A 24,236-nucleotide genomic window follows, 5' to 3' on the forward strand; every position below is an offset into this window, starting at 1 on the left:
GCGTTACACGTAGCAAAACTATAATTCTGTAATTAAATTCTGTATTAATATAATGCAGTCAGTGTATAATGCAGACCTTGTTCAGTCAGGCGATCACCCGTTTGAAATAATGGAGAATTACGACTTTTTAAGCGAGTAGTAATTCTATCATGACAATATCAAACGTGGATAATTGAAGTTGAAAAAAATACAATTGCTTTCAGAAACAGTTAAGATTAAATAAATTCGAGTTTTTAAGTACTCTTTATTTTCTGAAACATTCTAATGTGCGTGTGTTAGTGAGCGATAGAAGTAAACCCAAATGTCAGGTTTAATATACCGGATTAAAGGAGCGTACCTGGGCTGTTACAAAACACCCGGAGGAGAGAGTGATAATGCCACTCTGAAACCGTCGAAGTTTTTTATTCTGGTATGGCCAAAGACCCATGGACGACATGAGATATATGCTGAGTTTGTAATACGTTTCCAGCCCAGCCATCGTGGCCAATGGTTTTGTCACAACTGAATCCCTGTTATCTGTCAACCCTCTGTACCATCACCTTTTGAAGTCGATTGTCTCTTTGAAAGATTTTCTTGGAAATAAAGCAAAAATGTGCAAACTTGCGTAAATGACAGCATCTATAATTTTCTTATTACATATTCATTCCTAAATACAAGGTGGCAGAAAACAGACCGATCGATATTCTTTCGTTGCGATAATGTATTCACGACGGGTACGGGAAATGATACGTTTAAAATGAACGGGGAACATTTTAAATATTTTTATTGTATGCCCATATAATTTGCGGTTCTAGACTTTTCCGTTTCTTCAATGTGTAACGTGAATATTCGCTCGGCATCTTTAGTCTGTATTGTTTCGTCGATTGGGGATAAAGTCGAAGTTACTCCTCAACGCTATTCGGGATGAAACCAGCTCGAGACTTTGAACTGAAACAAGATCGTGTTTCTGTAACACTGCTGTTGATTAGTACATAGTATTGTCAAGGACGGTGCACTCAGAAATGTGTACTTGAAAAGCTGCTGGTTTCACGGGAAGACACGGGAGTTCAATGTACGCGAAACCGGACGCGATGGGACGTAAGGTAAATTCTTGATTAAGTTAGTAGCGTGATAAGTCTCCTTGCGATTTTTATATCATATAAAAAATACCATCGAAAGGAAGAATGGAATAAAGATATTAGAGGAACAAACTTTAAACGGTAAGGACATTTTTCGTCGCGATAGATATTGAACGTACTTTGCAATATTTTTCATTTCAAGTCAAATAATGCTAAGAATGAAAAAACATATGTAATAATATAGACACATTTTATTCATGATTTAATGAAAACGAATCTTAAAACTAACGGAGGAAAGTCGATTTGTTATGGAAGCAACTTTCAGAAAAATTTGTCGTTCAAAAATACAGGATATGATCGATAACTAAGATATCAAATCCTAAATTAATTTCAAAATAAAGTACATTTATTGTACATGAAACGTACATATTGTTGCGACGGATTGAAGATGCGGCAACGTAAAGGCTGTTCCGCAACGATGTGAAGCTGCCCCTTCGAACGAGCGGAAGCAAGGTCCCGTATTTTCCGGTTGCTACAGGAACTGGCAATGATTTGAAAGAGAGTATCGCGAGAGTCCTCGAAGTGGACGGTCGTTCTATTTGTGTATTAATAAAGTCTATAAGTTGTGTGTTACGTTATATTTCGTGGTGTTATTATGAGTTATTTGAAAAACGACTCGCCCTGGCGCAACAGTGGTGTCAGAAGTGGGATTACGACTCGTTTTGCTGCCAGGGCGGAGGTTTTTTCGTCGTTGGAGGTGCTCTTGGAAAGACTGCAGCGGAACATCTCGACGCAATTCCAGGAGCAGCAGCGCTTGTTTGGAGAGGATCGGAGATGTCGAAGACCAGCATCAGGTCCTATCCTCAAATGTTGAGTGAATACTAGAACGGCTTTCGGGAGCCTCGATCCGCGATAGGCAGCGCGAGCCTGTTACTTCTGACGGGCTCGCGAGCCTTTCAGCTTCACAGTCGGTCCCTCAAAGTGGGGGAAGGGTGAATCAGAGTGTTTCCGATTTGGGCTACACTCTGAAACCTTCTGTGTTTGATAGAAAATTTTGTTGGGAAGAATACAAAATTCAATTTGAGACCATTGCAGAGGCGAACGGATGGGATGGACCAAGGAAAGCGTTGGCCTTGGTCTCATCGTTGGAGGGGCTGGCTCGGAGCATTTTGACGTCTCTCCCCGTTGAAAGACGCTTTGATTATGCCACTTTGATTTCGGCTCTGGAATTCCGTTACGGAATGAAAAATTTCGTCAATTTAAATTACGTAATATTCCAAAATTATAAGCAGCGGAGAAGGGAGTCCATCTCCGATTTGGCAACAGAGATTGAGAGGCTGGCACAGACTGCGTTTGGCGATTGTCCGGTAGAAGTAAGGGACAAGCTCGCGGCCTCACAATTCATTGCTGCGCTGGCCAATGAAAAGATGAAGCAGACCCTGCGACTCGGCGGTTTCATTTCGTTGCGAGCCGCCGTCGTGAGGGCTCTCGAAATTGAAGCCGTCGAGGCAGTATCGACGCCGTACGTTAGGCCCGAAAGCTTATTCAAATCTTTTTCTTTTCCGGAGGGAGAGTCTCGCAAGAGAAGGTATCCGGGCGAAGAAGAGAATACACCGGAAAAGGAGACTGAAAGCGAGAGGCCCATGGAATGTTGGAGCTGCAGGGAAACGGGACATATGCGGTGGAACTGCCCCAAAAAAAGCCAGAAGAAGGCGGCGTAGAGGGAAAAACTTCGATTTTGTCTTCTTCCACCCGTTGTACGGAAAATAATTGTTCAGCGTTGAAGGAATCGCCGAGAAGATCTGGAAAATGAATCGTACTCCCTTATGGGAGCACCTTCTGAAGGGAAAGCGCTCGATGTTATGGGTTTCCTGCCAAGGTCTTTGCTGAAGGTGACGGCAAGAAGGCGATGTGAAGAATCAGCTGGATGAGTTGGCTTTTCGTATAGTCCGTTCCCCGAAATCCAATCCAAGGGTCATACATGTGAATCGACTTGCTCGGTACGATTCACGAGAGGTTTCCTGTGGAGATACTGTGAGATGAGGATCGAGGAAGATGGCCGACATCTTCGTCCAAGAAGAGGACGCCTCATCGCAGAAGGCTAGGATGGGGGTTACTTATTGGCTGCGGACAGCTTTTCTTCTTTGCGTGTCGCAAACGGTCGTAGAGGTGTAATTCTCACCGAGAGGGTTACCCCACAACATATTCCGGACAACCATTTCATCGAGGAAATTCCCCTCGATGATTGGGGAACATCCCTAGGGGGGCTGTTCCGTTTAGCTGGGAGAACTCACATCCAAGAAGACATCAAAAAAGAAGCGCGCAAGTCGCAAGAATTCAAGGGGAAGGGCAAGGAGCAGTCAGGATTTCCTCATCCTCGAAGAAGTCTGAGTTCAGACGAAGTATTCCGAAGGTTACACCGGCGTCTTGCTCAAGGTTTTTGAGTGGTTTTCCTTGGGACGAAGGACGAATGTCAAGGTGTTGACTGTCTGATAAAGGCCACTCAGGTAAATGTTCGATCTATTAGTTTATCTATTTTACAGACAGAAGTGTCAGAAATTCGAGGCGGATTCGGAGGTTAGAGGCTCATACTGAAGTTGCGTGTCTGAGCTGAATCTGCCGCGGTCGGGATGTCCGCGTGTTGAAGAGAGGGAGAAGTGTTGCGACGGATTGAATGCGTCGTTGCGGCAACGTGAAGACTGTTCCGCAACGATGTGAAGCTGCCCCTTCGAATGAGCGGAAGCGAGATCCCGTGTTTTCCGGTTGCTACAGGAACTGGCAATGATTTGAAAGAGAGTATCGCAAGAGTCCTCGAAGTGGACGGTCGTTCTATTTGTGTATTAATAAAGTCTATAAGTTGTGTGTTACGTTATATTTCGTGGTGTTATTATGACTTATTTGAAAAACGACTCGCCCCGGAGCAACAATATTTATTTTTCTGCATAATCTCCATTTAATGCAACCCAGATTTTACCAACAGAAAATGTATACGCCACTGGTTAAGAGAGTGATAATTTTCTAGTGTCGAACGAAAATGATATTGTCATGAGACCAATTAGTACCTGACAAACATCTTCGATAGATGGGCTGAACACAATCAGAACGTTGAAATCAATTCCTCTGGAACTTGTTAACACAGTAAACAATAGCATTTTTTGAATGGCCAATGACGTTTTATACCAATCTGTATTATAACTGAAATTCACAAAATTGTTTAAGTTTTTTGTGCTACATTTGATCATTTTATATGCAAGAACTAAGGTTGTATTTATCAACAAGTTAATTAAAAAAGTCATGAAAATAAAAGTATTAATGATACGCATCCAAGCCAAATAAGGTATATTCCTCATTGGATAGAATGTTCAACTATACCTACGAGCAGCCGTAGAAAATATTAATTATACTGCTGTAATGTGTATTTATAAAATAATTAATGATTGTATCGCGAAGATCTGATTTTGCTTGTGCGATCGCATTATCTTGGAAACAAGAAATACTTACTAAAACGTAAAGATGCTGTTGCCACTCTCTAATACCTGTTGCACTACATAACTGATGTAAAACATGTACCCAAATATTGTTAATATAAACGTACGAAACAGTAATAATTCCTCTCTTTCGGTTGGCACAAATATTGATTGAATCATCTGAAAACCCGTATATTTGAAATTCTCAAGTTTCCTTAGCCAAGAAGAAAAAACAGGTACTCACGAGGAATAACAAGGCGCTTTGGCATGAAACACCTCCAGTAAGGAGAATAGAATACTGTAATGTAAATGTGAACTTCAAATCTTCGGAAAACCTTTAAAAAATACTTGTCGGAGCAACCATTTCATTGGCCATTTCTCTAAGGCGACTTGTATCAGGTTCTCTCGGGCGACCAAGCCTCTGTCTCGTCATTCTATGTATTTTTCCCCCCCTTAAATCTTTGAACTAGATAAACTAGTAACTGTTAACTATCATAGAAACACTTTAACAACACGAAAGAATGTTAAACGTAAACCGATGAGACCTTTGCAGGGATTCTTTTTCTAATTTTCCCACACGTCCTTTCCGTCTGGAAACCCTTCTAATTTTGTTCTTTTCTTTTTCGAATACTTCTTTTTTCAAACGTTCCGGTAACCAGACAACCAACTCGATTATTTACACAACGTGAAGTAACATTCAATTTGAGAACAAAAACTTTTTAATGGATTCTGACATACTTATTAATATCAGACCATTGATATCGTTGAGAAAAGTTGGTTTTAAAAGCCAAAACAAAAGTTGTTTCGATGGTCACGTTAACGAAAATGTTAACGACATTTTACAGAAATATTGTATTTGAAAAATAAAAAAGATCACTAACTTCAATACGCTTTCATGCAGCATTACAACTCTTGACAAACGAGTTTTGTTAACCCTATCGAACAATTGAGAGTCATGGGAAACATAGTCCAGAATTACTATTTTCAAACGGCGACTGTAAATTGACAATTACTTTAACGTCTCCATATCAAACACAACTCATAATACAAAATATTATACGACCTAATACAGGATGACTCTGGAAATTGGGTAAAACTCTTTTCTAATTTTATAATATGAAATTTTTTCTTGTAAAGCAAAAATGCTTACTTTCTTTCTTAATTTAGTAGAAACTATTTTATGTTTGCTACAGAAGCATGATTAGTTAATATAAATAATGTTCAAACTATGAACCCACAATAAATTCATAATATCCATTAAATAAATTTAAATATGTTAATTCATATTCATTTGTCGTTAAAAACAGATATAATGAAAATAAAAATAGTTATAAATATTTATATGAGTTTAGCTTCTTTGAAGTATATCTCGTAAGTTAATGGCAGTTTGAGAACCCCTGATTCACAGTAATCGAACACAACAAATTAAATTTCGTAATTGTACCTAACCGATCACAAAAACTATGAAAATGAATGTGACCATAGAATTTAGAAGCCATCGGAGTTTTGTATTCTGGTATGGTCAAAGTCCGACGAACGACATAAGAAGTATAGTGAAATTATAGTATCGCAATACCGTGTTATCCATGCTGCGACACGATTGAAACTCAACTGACCAGTGTCCCTACTATTGACCAATTTCCCTCTCTTGCCATTCACTATGTATATATTCTACAAAAATGTTTCCTTAAATAATAAAACGGAAATCCCAGTGCGGTAGAATGAATGACAGACGGTATAATTTCGAAATTCTACGAAGAAACCGTGTCGAAGGTGCACTATAATCATTATCGATCAATAAGACACTGCAGTCACTCTGTAAATATCAAGAATTGGGGAAATTATACATTACTAAAGGAAAGAAGTTTTGTTACACAGTTTTGTATCAATGCTACCGCCGATGTATTGTTTCATCAGAATTTTCTTTCTCTTTAGTCCTAGTATCATTCTAAAAGACGAAACGGGAAGTGACGTACTTCAAATTGTTTTATTTCTTCTGTAAAGAGTGTGCCAAGTAACGGACTCTTGTATTAGAATACCAGAACACAATAGAAGCACCGACAATGATTAGTAACGAGTGGGATTCCGAAAACGTAAGAATTATTAATGTTTGGGCTTCGGTGAGCCAATCAGGCTTATGTCACAGACCGTGTTTTTGTCCAGGCCAGCATGGGCAAAGTTAGAATTTCGATAATAGAACAAAGTGTCATAAACATGGTCGGCGAAGACAGTCTCGAGTGGTTGTAATCCCAGCGGACTGTCGGATGGCCCACACGTGCTCGGATTCGTATACCTGGGCCTCCCTTGTTTGTAGTTAGTTTTGCACGTGGGCCCAGGGACCAACGGACGCGGTGGAAAATCCCGGGAGTTGCCAAACGTAGCACCCTCCACCTTGGACGCCAAGCTACCTTGTACATTGGCATCGTTGCACCCATGCCACGGAAACTCTTGGTGGAAGGGGGTGCAAAAGGCCAACGTCTTGGAGAAACGGCGGAACGCCGTCACTTCGCTTTTGACTATGAAACACTTCACCTTAGCATTTCAATCACCAGATAGTTCGCTAGCCTTCCATACTCTGTGTATAATCTCGGACACGTGTACAGTCTTTGGTGAGTTTTAAATATAATACAAAACCACAATTCGTCTAGTTAGTCCCCTGAAAGGGGGTGGTCCTTCGAGCTTATTTTTAATCAGCATATCATGTGCAATTTACAAGATTCAATAATTAATGTTTTTATATTTACATATAAAATTACATTATATTACATTAGTATATTACATTAATAAACAATTAATGTTTTTGTTAAATATCCGCGGTCGAGAACTTCTCGATCGGACTTTGTAATGATTGCACGAAGTGTGTCGTTCGATAGATGGTTTTTATGGGAAACGAATGCTAAAATTAATTTCCCTGGAACATCTTAACACGACGAACAATAACATTTTTTGAGTGGACACTGACGTCTTATACCATTTTGTATTATACCTGCAAATATTATGCAATACTTCTCTGTACATATTCGCGTTAATGTTTTGTAAAAGCTATGTGTTAGATAAAAAACATTATTCAGCGTTCGTCAGAAAGAAAACAGAAATACTATAGAAATGTTATTGCCACACTCCAATACTTGCTACATTAGGCAATGCGTGTAAAACATAAATACTTGTTTACGTTCTATTGTTTAATAAAAATATTGATTGGAATAGCTAAATATTTGATCACAAGTTCTTTGAATTGTTTAGAGAAGAGTGAAATCAATTACCTGCTCGAAATAACATTATGCTTTCAGAACAAACACCTATGCAAGATGAATAGAATATGATAATGCAAATACGGACCTCATATCATTGATAAGCCTTTAAGAAGAAATCATATCGATAACACCGAGTAAAAAATGCAAATAAATAATAGAAGGTACATTTTACCAAAACAAATTTTCTTTGGTGAAAAAGAAAAAAAAAACAAAAGAAAATTTGTTCTGGTGCTTAGAGACATTACTGAGACAGTACAGTCGATTATCAATGAAAGGCGGTATAAATAATTATTGTCGTTAAAAATACTTTACTACTTTTCATTGTAGTGTCACAGCTTTCAGTAGCGTTTGAACATTTTATCCGATCGCCTCTGCGAAACGTTCGGTTGTTCGAGGTAAATTAGAGCCGCTTCGTGGATACGATAACTGGAAATCGTCAATTATTTAGCATTTTCATATTTATTACTATGAATAGTAAAGAATACAATACATTATTCTAACATTTCAAGCAAAACTGAAGTTTTTTGCTCGGTATCTTTTGATTAGAACAGATGTACTTTCCGTAATTCCAGAATTAAATAAAACAAAATAAACTCGGCGTTTTACGCGATATACAAATTGTATTTATAGATAATTGGAAGCATGTACTACGATGAATAAGATTTTCCAACTGAATGGTAATAACAAACGTGTTAAAGAAGCAAGAGTTTAATATCAGTTTTGCTATCGTCGCGATCGTGTGCAATAATATGAAATTTTTCTTACCAAACAATTTTAAACAACGAGGAACTGTACTGTAACAACTTTATGCTGATCGTTTCGATGGCTATGAACGTAATTCCGCCTAAGAAAACTGCATGCTCTCACAGAATGTGATTAAAAAGAAGAGTTTTTGATAATCTATAAAATACTCAATCACTAACAGAGACCAATGAAGACGAGTTTCGTTCAAAGGCCAAACGGTATCCATAGTCTCGGACTTATAAATGAAATACGATAAATAAATAAGCACTGTAGAATACCGGTTTTGAGGGGATGCGAACAAGTCGATCGAAACCATATTTCGTGTTTGTTTCTCACATGGAAAGGGCATAGTTTTCGAGGATCCTTAACTCTTCGCCGTTTATTGTGTTCCAATCGTGCCTCACAATGCCCATAAATGTCTTTATCTGTATTAGGAATGATTTTTAGACCGCGTCAGGGGCATATCATTGTTAGAATAATCTAATTAACCCATTATTTTGGTTTGATGCCAAAACCAGTACCATATATTCTAGCGAGAAAAGATAAACAATTTTGTTTAAATTAAAAAGAATCTATTCATATTTGTCGCAAAGTTGTGATTTAATCAATTAATATGTGGAAAATTCGCAAATGTAAAAAATTCAGTGTTTCGTACAAGGCAATAAAAATGTTGTCACTGAAAACAAATCCAATTCAATATGAAAAATATTTAAACGTATAGAGAATATTTTACACTAGATCTATAATTCATTTCAAAATATAATTTGTTGCTCGGTGAATTGTTACGTTATCCTTAAATAGGACAGCTGCTTAATTCCAAAAATTGCTCAAATAATTAACATAAGTGTAGTGTCTGATAAAATATACATTCGCAATAGGCAAACAAAACAATTAAATTTTATAAATATACCTGGACGACAGTCGAGAACATGAAAATAATCATGATCGTAAGATTCAGAAACTGACGAAAGTTTGAACTCTGGTGTGGCCAAAGCCCCACTAACGACAGATGTCATATAGAGAAATTATACTAGTTCAATAAAGTATCATCTACAGTGGGGCGCAACTAAAACTCAACTGACGACAATATCTCCACTATTGAATAACATACCTTTCTCGTTTTCTATTTTGTACATATTCCGCGAAAATCTTCCTTCAATAATGAAATAATTAATAATATATAAATAATGAAAACCAATCCCATATCCAATGAAAACGCGAGTGAATACAGTACCTTGAAGCAGATTGGTTCTCATAGTAAGGCCGACATACGCTGTTCTTCAGGAAATTGACGGTACTTACCTGAAACAAACAAAACAATTCTACGTTAATATCATTTTATACATTAAACAATATTAAGCTGCATTTTTCTATCCATTATATTCAAAATCAGACTTCGTGATACGACTCACTTGTAAAACAATATTTAGCAACCCGCATATCTATTCACCATTCCATTTGTTTCGAATTTAATATTGCTTTCCTCATCACTGTTCTTCGAAAGTTTTTACAGCACAGAAAAATATTCAGATGGACACCTTTTCTTCTGACATTATAAATATTTAGTTTCATGAAAGGCTAAGTCTTAGTCCTTAGTTAAAGAACAAAAATGTGAAGATGCAGTTGATATAATCAATCAGCCACATATAATTTAAATAAAGTCATTCATTTATTAGCATTGCGTATTGTATCGAGGGTGACATATTAACAACGATATCGTTATGTTTCTACTAGCAAAGTTATAAATAATTCCGTTTGATCATAACTGCGTAGAATAAATGACAGTGAAGTAAGAGAACGACATTCTCACAAGCTGCAAACGAATATTTGCAAAAACAGCATCAGTAAAAATTAAAAAATGATAAATTGTAAACAGTTTTGATATTATGTTACCGTAGAAAATCCTTCGTAAGATGGCGTGAATAGACCTCCGACATGAAACGAATAATTTTTCAGATTGTGAAGCTGGATAAACAAAAACAACTTTTGCTCTGGCACCGCCGTCAGGTACCATCGACTATGGTATCTGTAAAACAAACGCAACACCCGACTCTGTTCAGCAACGACAGACTATTTAAGTATTACCTGGAGAACGTCATCTAATTAACATAAATCTCATTTTGAAAATACACGTTCCACGTATCACTTACGCTGATGTGAAAACCTCAGTACTGCTGTCTATGATTATTTGCCCAATGTAATTAGCCAGAAACAAGTATAAAAAGTGTGCAAGAACGATAACTATTTCCATCACCGCTACTGTGAGCTTATTAGTTTGTAGCCTAGCCTGAGATAGCTATACGTTGAAATGAAAAACCATAAATACATATAACCGTATCGTAGAAAAAATACCTATGTCTGTACTTACACGTAGAAGGTTAAGGCTCAGGGAAAATACCCCCATTATAAGCAATGTAAGATAAGATAACCCTAGGGTATCATCTAAGAATTTGCAATACCTTTAGGAAGCAGACATTCAGATTAGACAATACAATTCAAACGTTGCACGCATTCAAACTTTCAAATATGATTGGAACGGTTATAGTTTAAAAAATTAATTAACGGTACTGACTGTAACGCTTTTCTGTGCATTTTTACAGCGATGATCAGTCTGTCACGCACTGCCCTGTCCCTTTCGAAAATTGAAGATTTCACTACTTTGTCATGGAACGCATTCTGTATCCGATAGCTGTCATAGAACACCGGAGTTAAAATAAGTACGCTTAACTAATATTAATTGGAGAGATCGTGTACTTATTTTAAAATAAAATATTCGTAAAAAATTTTCGTAGCGTCAGCCCCACATGCACTTATTTTTTAACATATCTTACCGTACCACGTGAAACAGACCGCTAGCGTAATGAGAAAGTAACGTTGTCGTTATTTCTGTCCCAACAATGGTGGTAGCTCCGATCACATGCATACTATACTCGTGAAAATATGCGACATAAGAGTATATCTTCTTGTCGCTATAATAATTCAATTCAATGTGCAGGTCAATCGACTTTGTATCGAGCGATGCTTCGGAATCGTTTGACCAGGGCATATCATATATCAAAAAGCAGCACATTGATAGATAAATGATGCCTGTAATACCATGCAATTAATCAGATCAATAGTTCACCTGGAATCGAGTCCTTGAGAATGAGGGTGCATGTAAGTAAAATATTTTGGAGCATTTATTTATATCTGCATCCTAGTTTCTTTAAAATTGTTTCACCTTCAAGGACTCTACCTTGTTGAAATAATTCTCATTTGCACGGTTCTAATTATTAAAGTAACGATAACGATTGTTTTTAGCTTCGTAAAACAGACAAAATGTTCGTCCTTACATGTAAAAATTCGATTTATGAACGTCGAATGATCGATGTATTTCAGAATTATTTTATGGTCATTCTCGCTATTCATGGACCTCCAGTTATCTCGAATCATATCAATGATCTTCTCGATCTACATTCGCGAAAAATGATCGTTGATTTGAATGAATGGCATAAAAAGTCTGTTGGTGTTTCGTGGAATACCACGCTTCACGCGTTACTTTTCGAAAGTGAAATAAAATCGGCTTACATCATTCTTGTTCTCATGAATTCTATTGAAAAATCGCGATACGCATGCATTACGACGTTATTAAACAAAATTCGAAGTAAATTTCAAAAAACTTACACCATTCATGTTATACCAAAAAATATACCACTTATAGAGTGCTATACTTATTATCACGACACTTGTCACGGTGTTTAGGAGCTGATTTCGATTGTAGTTTGGTGTCCGAAACAAGGCTACAAACTGAAATTAATTAGCACAAATACTCAAGATTAGAGTCAGTTAAGCTCTTCAGGGTCGAATTATTTTGTTGGAAACAAACAAATATTCAAAATGACGACTCGATGAATTATGGATATCTATTAATATTAATATTCGTATAATTGTTATACGCAAATTTTTTAAAATAGTAAGAGTTTGATTATTGTTTTCAAGAAGTTAATTATATAATCGCTGTACTATGTTCGCTAAATTAAATATTTCTATCCTAATAAATGAAAATTCAATCACGTGACTTTCTTTTAGCAAATATAATTAATTCAAACCACACGAATACCTATCGATAATAAGATAACAGTACCTGAAAGAATATAGAGGAGCTAAGTATCAGTACGGAAAATACTCTTTTGAAGCGCGTGAAATACAGGTACGTATCCTCGTACGGCCATAATCCAACGAACGTCAAAAGAACTCTGCTCAGCTTATAGTGATGGTCGTTCAAATCGTCCATTCCAGCTCGAAAATTAAAACGTGTCTGGGGCGGCGGTCTATCAGGGGGCTTCGCCAGACCCTCCAGATGTTGTCTACCCTCTCCGGTATATTTTTCCCTTCTCGCGTGTCATTTGAAAAAATAATGAACTATAATGTTGCAGCAAAAACCGAGGGTTAGTGTAATTGGAAACAATATCTACACAGGGTGCTATGATTGTAGGATATTCATCGATCGGTTCGCCGCGTTACAATGTTTTCCCCAGAACGACAAATCGCGCGGTAAGAATCGTGGCAAATTACATGTTCGTTGAGAAACGCAACTCCTTGTTTTTGCAGAAACATTAACCCTATCTCTGCGTTCGAATATCGTCGGCGGAAAACAGATGGCCATTTCCCATAGTTATGGAAACATAACGTCGTTTGTTTTCCTTCTGCGTCCCCCTGTTTTACGTGGCTGCTGGCGTCACAAGTGGGTGGCATCCACAGCTCTATTTTACTTGCTCATTGTCGTTCGACCGCGCAACAAGTCGCCTCCAATTCTATCGAAACGCGCTAGGGACGCATCCCTTGCAAAGAGACTTCGCAAACAAATTGACAGAACTTACGTATCCAAAATATTACGTAAGTACACCCATGACTTTATTCGAAAATTGTGGTACACTTATCTCTCCCTATCGATGAACGTTAAATGTCATTTTTAAAATTTCTACATTGTGTATCGTGTCAGTTACGAATGTCCAACCAAAATGGGAATTAAGAAATATCGATAAGAAGCTTTCCTTGGAAAGGTTTGTCAATGGCGAATCACTTGACTTTTCACATTAAGTTAATAACTGTATTTTGCCTTGACATTGATACTGTTCAAGTCTTACATTTCCGGTCACGCGATCTCAATTAAGAGCCACACGAAATGACAATGAAACATTCATTACTACTCCAGAGCGAACGACTAGTAAACATTTGCATACTTTGGTTCGAAAGCTTCGCTTGATACATTCGTGATACCGTGCAGTGCACATTGCACTTGTGTGAATTGATCAAATGTGTCTTTGGTACACAATGACTTTTAAAGCTCGACGGTTGTGTTTGACGGCTTATGGTGGAAATTTCTTTAAAAATATTGTTAAACATTACACCGAGAGAACGTTAGATTAAATGTTTCGTTCAAATTGTGTTTGATGTTCATGTATTTATTACTACAACACTCTATTCGAGAATTTCGAGTAGAATTCTGTTATTACAAACGATGACATTTATTGATGCAACGAACAGAGAAATAATAGATAGGTCACCGATATGTTACATATCTGAAAATAAACGTTAATTAATCACGAACGATCGGTCAGATTCAGAATATGTTTTTCTTTACACAAACGTTACCGTCGAAAAGCCTTCGTATGATATCGTATAGACTTTCCCAAGTTTGATTGTGCTATAATTCATGCTTCTCCGCATAATTAAAATGATTAACTTTTGTGCGGGTAAAGGCATTGCGTACCATTGTGAGTCATATCTGTAAAATTCCCATAAATTATACATACAGCTTATTTTCATCATATAATGAATTTCTTTTGAAGAAATTTCTTTTAAAAAACTTAAAAATTGTTTTAGAGAGTGTTTTGTGACGCACGTTTCTGTGAAAATGTTAAAACTATGATCGATCAACATTTGTCCCATATAGTTGCACATCAATACGTAGAAAAATAGAAAACCCAAATATATAGCCGACTCCAGAAGATCCATGGCATTCTGTGTCACTAGTACAGCTTCAAGGAGCTAAATGTAAGTGAGTGAGCGAAATTATCGTTTCTATATTAAATATAAATTTCTATACAAAATTTCTTTAATAACATAGTATATAAAAACATATTAATCATAAAAAACAGAAGATAAAAAAAGAAATGAAAGGTGCTGTTTATTTTTGTTCTATTTAGTGGAGAAACGTCGTAATCTGTAGTAATATACAAAATTAACAAATATAAGAAGTACTCACATTATATAGATTCATGGTTATCAAAATTAAACCAAACACAAGTAGAAGAAAATAAGATGCCGCGAAGGACATGTTTATGATATCGATATACCTTTTAGAATTAATAATTATAAAACTATACAGGGTGTTCGGCCACCCCTGGGAAAAATTTTAATGGGAGATTCTAGAGGCCAAAATAAGATGAAAATCAAGAATACCAATTTGTTGATGGAGGCTTCGTTAAAAAGTTATTAACAATTCAAAAATTTCAAATCGTTCTGGAAAAATTATTTTCGGTTGCGGGGGTCAATTACAATCATTTTTGGTGAATACACATACTTCCGAAATCCTACCCACTTTTGAGAAAAAAATTCAGTACGGGTGAAACTTTAAACGTTAGTAACTTTTTAACGAAGCCTCCATCAACAAATTGGTATTCTTGATTTTCGTCTTATTTTGGCCTCTAGAATCCCCCATTAAAATTTTTCCCAGGGGTGGCCGAACACCCTGTATACGTTGGCATTTAAATTTTAAGAATGTTATGTTAAATATAATTAAAATGTTATTTTCCATTGAACAGAGGCAATGTAATGTGCAAACGATTTTCAAGAAATCAATCGAGTCTGAAAGAAAAGCTTGTTGCGATTGAAAATACCAACTCGATGGCTCTTCGATGTAACAGCACTGCTTCGATTAATTTTGCATAAACCAAATATTTCTTCTTTCCGTTAATTGCACATCGTATGCGATAGCTATGGAGAAGTAATACCTATTATATTAATTGTACGTAAGCTAATACTCGTTGTGGAAACTTTATACTTTCGGAAAACGAAAAATAATTTCACAACTATATTATCTTACCCGATAATTTTAAACATTGCACAACAGTGTGTCATCAACATGACTAAGAATGTTTCGGTGGCTATCATTGTCAATAATCCTATTACAGTTACAATACTGACGATTAGATAACATATAGAATACAATCCCGTTCCATCGATAAAAGGTTTTAGAACCTTGTGGACGTAAGATTCTTTAACCATAATCGGTGAAGATTCGACAATTATTAAAAACCACACAAGCAATGTGACGTTTGCTGTAATTTTGGAAACTCATATTAATATCAGGATTATTGCAGGAAATCTAAATAGATTCCTAGGTATGAGGGGTGTAATTCGTAACATTCAAAAAACAATAAACTCCTCGTAACTCAAATTAATTGCTTCTGAAAAAAATGATACAATAAAATATTGGCAAATATTAATAATGGAATAAAAGTAGAAAGGAAAATTTTTTAAAATCAGACTTAAATAAATTAAACTAAACACACAAATTATAGATGGTTAATCTGCTGTACATGTTCAATCTCGAGACAAACAGTATTTCACGTTCGCGGCTCATTTATGCTTAACGGATCCAAAATATTTTTTCCAGTTATAACCACGGATTATATCTCGCGTTCCATGCTTTCCAAAAATTTGTAGCGTACAAAAAAAGGATTCTTGAAGAAATTAAATGTTTCCCTTACTCATGTACACCGTCCGGATAACTTTACCATTTTTGGTATATATATCCAATATGTTGTACTCGTCTGTATTTTGTAATTGGTTCCAGTCGTACTGAACGTAGTACAAAAGCGTTCTCACCTGTCGCGCACAGAATGCATGAGTATCGCCAATGCAAATGCAAGATAAAGGAAAAAGTAACATTCGCCATCGGTTGCTTACTTTATCCATGTGGATGTAGAATGTTAAATACTTTTCGAAAAATGCATACCAGCTTATCATAAATATTAATGACATCGAAAGCTCTTGTAAATCGTTCTCGTTCGCGAACAATGCGGCCACCTAAAATACTCATAATTTCTTGATAACTATAACGCCGTAGTAAATTGCTCGTTCGAAAAGGGTTACCTAGTCAGATAAAATAATAAAAGAGATTTTACCTGAAACAGTATAGTTATCGTGAAAGTAATCAAGGAATAGAATCGTTGAATCTTTTCTGGCCATCTAGCTTCCATATTCCAGAGCCCCAAATATATTAGAAGTTTGTGGGTGAGCTTGTAGTAATGATAGCCAGCGAAGTCCATTCTCGATCGTAGGTTAAAATACTACTGCGAGTATTCGGTCGCTCCGTCATTCCACCCTCGATATTCCCTAATAAAATATTCTCTTCCTTCGAATTTACCATGGAAATTCGTAGCAAATTGCATACAAATTATATTGCGATTGACGCAAGTGGCGTATCGATCCGTCAGTTTAAAGAAAAGTATCGCGAGGCAACATAATTCTCCCGCTACAGAGAAACAGTCGCATATTCTGTGATATTATATTGTTACAAGTAGTTATTTTCTTGCTGTGAACCCTTCCTTTGTATAAATTTTTAATCGACGCAGGTGCGGTCGCAACAAGTTGCAACGAGGGGAAAGTGTCCCACAGTCTGGTTTCAAGAATTGCGCAACGAAGACTTCCCTTTGCGTTGGAACTGAATTTACAATTAGTAAGTTACAATCAACCCTCAAATGTCAGCTATACGTAGACCTCACTCCCTTTGGCGCATAATTGCCTCAGTTATTTCTTAAACATACGTATATATCTTCTAGCCCGACAGAGAGATTCTACCACGCATTGAAATCACTCGAGCGCTATTAGTCTAATCTCAATACTTAAGTGACAAGGACAGCTTGTAAACAGAAAACTTCTGGTACTTCTAATCGAGAAAGCTCACCTTCGTTCCACGGTCGAAATATAAATGGAGCTCGGAATGTTTCAACTCTGTCTTTTAATCCCCAACGCTTTGCAGGTAAATATATGCAAATACAGATTATAATGACAAGATGAACGAATGGAATGAATGTGAAGGTGCTATTAATTTAACTTACTTTGCAATTTTACTATTTTTTGAAACGTTAAATTTGTATTGGAGCAAAATATAACATTCATGTTCAATTCAATCAGACAGATTGGAACGTCGGAGTAACGAGTTAACGACATTAATTTTTAAATGTATGTATTGATACGAAAGAAATTAATTGGAGATCGTCCGTGATTAAAAATATTATTAAATATATTGAATGAAACTTTGACAGAAAATTTTTACTTTTAGCTTTTGCTATTTTGATAGATGAATTGTGTCGTCTTCATTTTTTCTACCTTGAATATTTAAGTAGATGGTTGAAGTTTACAAACATTTAAACAGTAAGGGTAACATCAGAATGAATTATTTCGCTGTGAAAAGTACAAATTTATTTGAGAGAAAGATTACACATTAGTTTAATTTATTATTTCAATTGACCTACGTTTACACATATTTTAAAATTAAGTAGGGACCATTCCACGCGGAATCGGACACGTTTTGGAGTAAGTTTTCAAATCGTGTTCAATTTTAAACGTACTTGAAAGGATTTTTCAAAATTTTGTAAATTGTTTAAGTTACTACATACGTGTAACGACGAATGCTACCTTTCGTTAAAGAATTATAGCGGTTGAACTAATAAACGGATGAGAATACGCTATTGGTTGCTTGTAGCGAATACATTAGAGTACCAAATAAAAATTGTACCATTTAAAACATAGCCTCGCTTGTCTTCTTAATGGATTGCTTTTCAAACACATGGACAACTTAAAATTGGCCCTATGAAAATAAATTTTAGTGAACGCTGCATCGCGCCTGGATCCTGAACAAGCGCTGTACAAAAGTCAAGACAGCCATGCCTGCCATTGTTTTAGAGGATATATAATTACTGTACGGTTCAAAACGGTTAATATTTATAATACCTTTAGAAATATAGAATCTCACTCTTTGTTGATGGTTCTGATTATGGGAAATATTTCTATGCCACTACTTGACGAAGTTATTAGAATCACGGCCGCGAAGAAAGATCTCACTTCTATTAAAAGAGGCGGTTTAAAAATACATATTCAGAACGTTTAATTTTAAATAAATTAAGGGAAATATATATACACTTTTCAAGGACTTTCTTCGCCGTGACGAGTGTACGTTAGCAGAAATCAGCGGAATGAATTCTGTGTATGTATGTCTCACACATCAAAATGTGAAGTTAATGCTTGCTGGTGCTAAATTGCAGAAGTTAATTTCCTTAATTTATTTAAAATTAAACATTTTGAATATGCGTTTTAAACGGTCTCTTTTAATAAAAACAAAACCTTTCTTTCGCGGCTATAATTCTAATAAGACACGATTCATCGACAAAGAGTGAGATCGTAAATTTCCAGTAGTATTACAAATATTAATTGTCTTGAATCCTACAGTGATCGCATATCCTTTAAAAGAATGGCAGGTATGGCTGTTTTATAGGCCAATTTTAAGTTGTCCACGTTTTTGAAATGCTGTCCATCAAGAAGACAAATGAGGCTATGTTTTAATTTTATCAGATTTTTAAACATTTCCCCGGTACAAAAGCAGGACATTTCCTTCAAGCAATTCCATAAAAAAATGTTAAAAAACAATTTTTTTTTTAATTGATACAATTTTGCTTTGGTACTCTAAGGTCTTCGCTACAAGCAGTAAAAAGCGTATCCTGGTCCGTTTATTAATTCAATAGGTATAATTTTTGAACAAAAGGTAGCAGTCAACTTTACACATGTGTAACTTCAACAATTTCCAGAATTTTGAAATATCCTTTCAGATACGTTTAAACATCCTGAAGAGCTACTACGTATTCAAAGTTGAACACGATTTAACAACTTACTCCAAAAAGTGTCCGATTTCACGTGGAATGATCCGTGGATATTTTGAAGTCCCTACTACAAAACTTATTATACGCTTAACGTAATTTTATTTCCATTAATCGAGCCATTTATTATTGTACCGAGCATAAGAACGTAAAATAGGTGAAAGTCGTGTTAAACACCTAAAATGAAGTCGAAATTTATTATCTACTAAATATCAGAATGAATCGAATATTATAACGAATGATACTAATATTTACACGTATTTATGTACCTTCATAAAACTTTGAAACGATACATTACATATTTTGGCAAGTGTGATCATGTGGTTCTTCATATTGGTTTGCATAATAAAAAGTAATACTCTTTGTGCAGCGAAAGGAGCGTCATATCATACTGTATCGTATCTATAGAGTTGATAGAAACTTAGTGCGTCTGCTTTCTTGCTACCGGTTCTCTTTATGAATATTTAATAAGCGCAAGCGTGGCTTTCCTGTCCGAATAATTACCAGTAATCTTCAGTTTCGGTTCGCTGGTTGCATCGACAACATCAGAATCAGTCTACTGTTCCCAATAGAAAAGCAAACTTATAGATACTTGAACATCGACTAATAACAACATTGGTGAATGAAACTAATGTGGAGGTAATATTTATTTACATTACTTTGCAACATTACTATTTTTTACAAGATTAGAATCGACGTTGGTACTCGTTACTGAAGAAAACGCAGAATTTATAATGGAATAAACTATAAAAAGGTCAATCGAATCATATAAATTCCAACGTCGAAGTAATAAATTCACAATAATAATTTAAAAAGTGTAAATAAAAATCCTGATATTAGTCATTCAAAATAACATGAGGTGAAATAGAAGGAAAGTCGAAGTGATTCTGTTGCACAATGTTTATAGTGAATATCTATAGTGGATTTCTCCACAAAAAAACATAAATTTTTGTCGTACGAATCCTGTTTTTTGAGAAAATCGATTGCAGATTTTCGAGGGACGCAAACAGGATCACTATAAAAGTAAAAACATGTGAAATAAATAATAAGTTATAAATAATAACCATTTAGAAAATAAAAGGGGTTACGGTGAGTGACAATTAAATACGCAACGTCCGAAAACGCAGAGAATGACAAATTTTTATAGAGGCGCAGGTGCAGTTTAAGTCAAATGCATTTGCACCCTTATTCGAACTATTGAATATATATACATATTTCTTGTGCAATATGTGAGAGTGGCATAAGCATCGGTTTTCTTGGCAACTTAGCAACTTGGTGGACAAATTAGGGTATATTGTACATAAAATCTTTTTATCGAAGCAAGTGATGTTGGAAATTCTATTACGCGCGCAATTCAGTGTGACTTGTAGGTATGGCTGACTATTATTTGTTATTTCTACTTCTGCTAGGTGTCAATCATATGAAAGGTAAAACTCTTTCAATTATTTCATTGCTGAATATTTGAATCGTTAATATTCGATTAGTAATATTAATATACATATGTCCAATAACAGTATTCGAATACTTAAATATTCATATTTTATTCATAGTTTTCGAATACTTGTCAAATATTCGAATGTATGCAAATGAATGTACCAGTTCTGCGTAAACTATTGTTTCCTTTTCAATCGTAACCATGTTTCTGTACAATATGACGGTGAAGTAAGGTATTTAGTGTACTCTTGTCTGTGCTGAAATAATTGTTAAAATATTTAAAAATGTTTCAAAGAAATCACAGCGAGAATTAAATTTAATATGAAACAGTAAATACCATATATTCTTAACTTAATATAGATATGTGACGCTAATGACCTAGATGTCGATGCGATGTAGAATATTTCCCATCATAAGAAAAAAAAAAAAGAAACATATCGTTCGTTGGATATATGTATAAACCATGCTTTTAAAAAGTAGTTCTGCTTAAACAGTTATTTTCATCGATTGAAATAAGCAATTACTAGGTTATCGATTTCCTTTTAAAGAATGAATGCCATGGGGAGAATCGTGTCACGCACGGGTTTAATCAATGTACTCTCACATCAATACTTTAAACCAGCAACATCCACTCTTTAAAACAGAGTATAGCACGCAGAAATTGTTGTCAAAATAATATATTTTGTCCTCTGTGAGTGCTACAAATTTAATAACAGTTCTCCTTGGAATTAGAAATACACAACAAATTTTTTAAACACATTTTTTAGAATATGCACTATTTAATACGTTATATTGTGTTTTTCGGGTCTAATAACTGCCACATTGACGAACAAGGAGTTCCTAAGGTGCGTATTGTCAGTGGTGATTATTTTCTACCTGTATTAATATTCTCGATAAAAATATAATTATCTAATAATAAGAGGTTCTTAATTCGTAGAAGTGCTTACCTTAAGAAAAATGCCACCTATTTATGGTAAAACTGTTTTTAATTATCGGACAATATAATATAATATATAATAATAAACACAAAAATATAAGACCCTGAAAATAAATGAAAGTGTAAATTGCGAAGTTTTGTTTTTAAATAAAGCAAATATAAAATAGCAAAATTCTCAGACAAATACCTTGAAAGACCATTATTTATGGCAGTGGTCTCTATCAGAAATTTATTTCATTCCCTGTCGTGGACCTTGATACAGAACATATGCCAATTGAGCAACTCTTCCACAAGGACACGGTAAAAATAGTTAGTCTTAGAAAGTTCTTCAAGAACTTTAGTACTTTTTTCTATTTTTTTAACAGCACTTGATAGGCAATATTCAATCAATCGTTGTGCAAATTACTTCCGGTCGACTTTTAACCACGCTGCGAACATCGTGCTCACCTAGTCACATCACAGTACACACGGGTCGAACGTTAATCGTTTCACGGTTCTAACAGTCGCTGTATATCTCCATAGTAAAGCTGACGGATGTCGGCCTGTGCGTTCGGAAGAAGGGACAAAATTGCACTCGGTCGAGAAACTCAACGTTAGCTAGGAAAATAGAGATACCCCCGTTAAGACGGAATTCAGACTTTGTCGATTAGAAACGTTTGTAAAAATTAATATCTCACTAGTGACCAAGATTCCTTGTATTATAAACTGACGATCGACGACATCAAAGTCCAGCAAATGAAAGAATCTACTTGGTTTCCGAAGAAGCCAATGAAAACTGCACTTTCTTCGAAGGGCAAACACCCGTTAGCCTTAACCAGTACCAACTGGCAGGAGAATTCCTCGATCTCTGGTTGCTTCAGCCGGGTAGCACGTACGTTCTCATTCCTGGATCCTCTTCCCTCGAGTCAATTCTCCCATTTGCTGGACTTTACCGTAGCCAAATCCCATCTTACGGACGGAAAGCCTCGGCTGTTGCGTAGGGGCAATCTTGACAGCCTCCGGTAACTGGAAAGATAGATCGAACACTGACGCGAAACAGAAGATCACTCGAAACGCGGCCACAGGTCAATGGAAACTTCTTTCGGCACGCGTAGCTGGAACTCGCGACGCAGTACATCCTTCTGTGAAGTCAGAAACGCGAGTGCGACGCGATCGATCGCGCATTGCCACTATATGCCTTCACGCACCCTCGGTGAATCCTTCGAACGGGTTGCGAGAGGCGAGAGGAAATGATTGACAGTTGGTGTAATTTACGAGGTCGATGGCTGGAGAAGGACTTTGAACCCAAGGGATCGAAAGGATACCAGAGGCATTGAAATAAAAAAATATTTGCCGTAATAATCGGATAGATGTACGCCTAAGCGTACGTATGTTTCCCCTTTGGTTACCCTTCGCGACTGGGTGCAGAAAATATTTCATGGCGTGCAACGTTTTTATGCTTTGCAGAGGGTGACTCGTAATGTAGAGTCCACCCGCGAATTTAATAATGGCGGTAAAGTTGAGCGAAGGGTCAGCTACCCGAATTTTCCACTGTAATAAAATTCCAGCAAGAATCCGTGTTAATTAACGTTTGTCGAAACACCCAAAAGGCAAAGAATATAGTAGCAATTGTACAAACGGAAACAGATGTAATTGTTGTCTACTAATTGTATTAACAATGTTTAATTTCTAATCTGGATGGTTTAAAAGCTCTGTGATGGAAGTAAGATTAATATGTATCAAACCATAATTTAAATTAAAGTCAGATTGCACTTCGTCCAGATTCGTAGCTTTCTGCATGTGCAATTAAATGAAATAGAATGTTGGAATAATATTACAGTACATATCCCAAACAAGAAAGTGCATTTTCAAGGATTTATGTTTAATTAAGATTAAGGTCCAATAATTTTTTATTGGGGATACATTAATTACAAGACAAGGGAACTATAAACATGTAGGAGAGTGGTACGTTTCGATTAAACAGAGTTATCGATTTCCCGTTAAAGGACGCGAAAGTATGTTATGGAGGGACGTGCCGCATAAGGAGAAATCAATATTGTCTGGGAATCAATATACTCGCATTATCAATCAAATTAAAGGGCATATAGAGTACCGTGTATTGTTACATCAAGCATCATACAGCATCAAGCAATATCACATAACTTTGTACACTGTTCCAAAGAATTCTACAGAATTGCACACTATCATTGCCGCTAACTTTATACTGCAATGTGAAAAAATGACTAGAAAAACTGTGAACTTATTGCTCTTGTTATTCTATCATTTTTACAGAAATATGTATAGCATCGTAAAATGTACTTACTCGATACTGATTGAAAACGAATGAAATTATCACCATAATGTTCACCGTCAAGTATGGCTCCGATATACTACTTATTGCCTTATCAATTATCATTTGTTCACACACAGAATGTAACGCT

The 24,236-nt window shown here is 36.0% G+C and overlaps 2 protein-coding genes across 4 annotated transcripts in view; both read right to left on the reverse strand.

Moving 5' to 3' along the window:
• Positions 1-24,236, reverse strand: part of LOC143345741 (mannosyl-oligosaccharide 1,2-alpha-mannosidase IA-like) — an 831,836-nt gene that overhangs the window by 48,306 nt on the left and 759,294 nt on the right. The window lies entirely within an intron of this gene.
• LOC143345620 (uncharacterized) lies at positions 10,220-15,728 on the reverse strand. Its single transcript, XM_076772967.1, has 5 exons — positions 15,611-15,728; positions 15,405-15,501; positions 10,674-10,819; positions 10,417-10,549; positions 10,220-10,336 (listed from the first exon to the last, which is right to left on the reverse strand). Exons 1-5 carry the CDS (start codon positions 15,676-15,678, stop codon positions 10,283-10,285), a joined length of 498 nt encoding a protein of 165 aa, XP_076629082.1. The 5' UTR covers positions 15,679-15,728; the 3' UTR covers positions 10,220-10,282.

The sequence above is a fragment of the Colletes latitarsis genome, chromosome 9 (assembly GCF_051014445.1).
Source record: "Colletes latitarsis isolate SP2378_abdomen chromosome 9, iyColLati1, whole genome shotgun sequence".
NCBI lineage: Eukaryota > Metazoa > Arthropoda > Insecta > Hymenoptera > Colletidae > Colletes > Colletes latitarsis.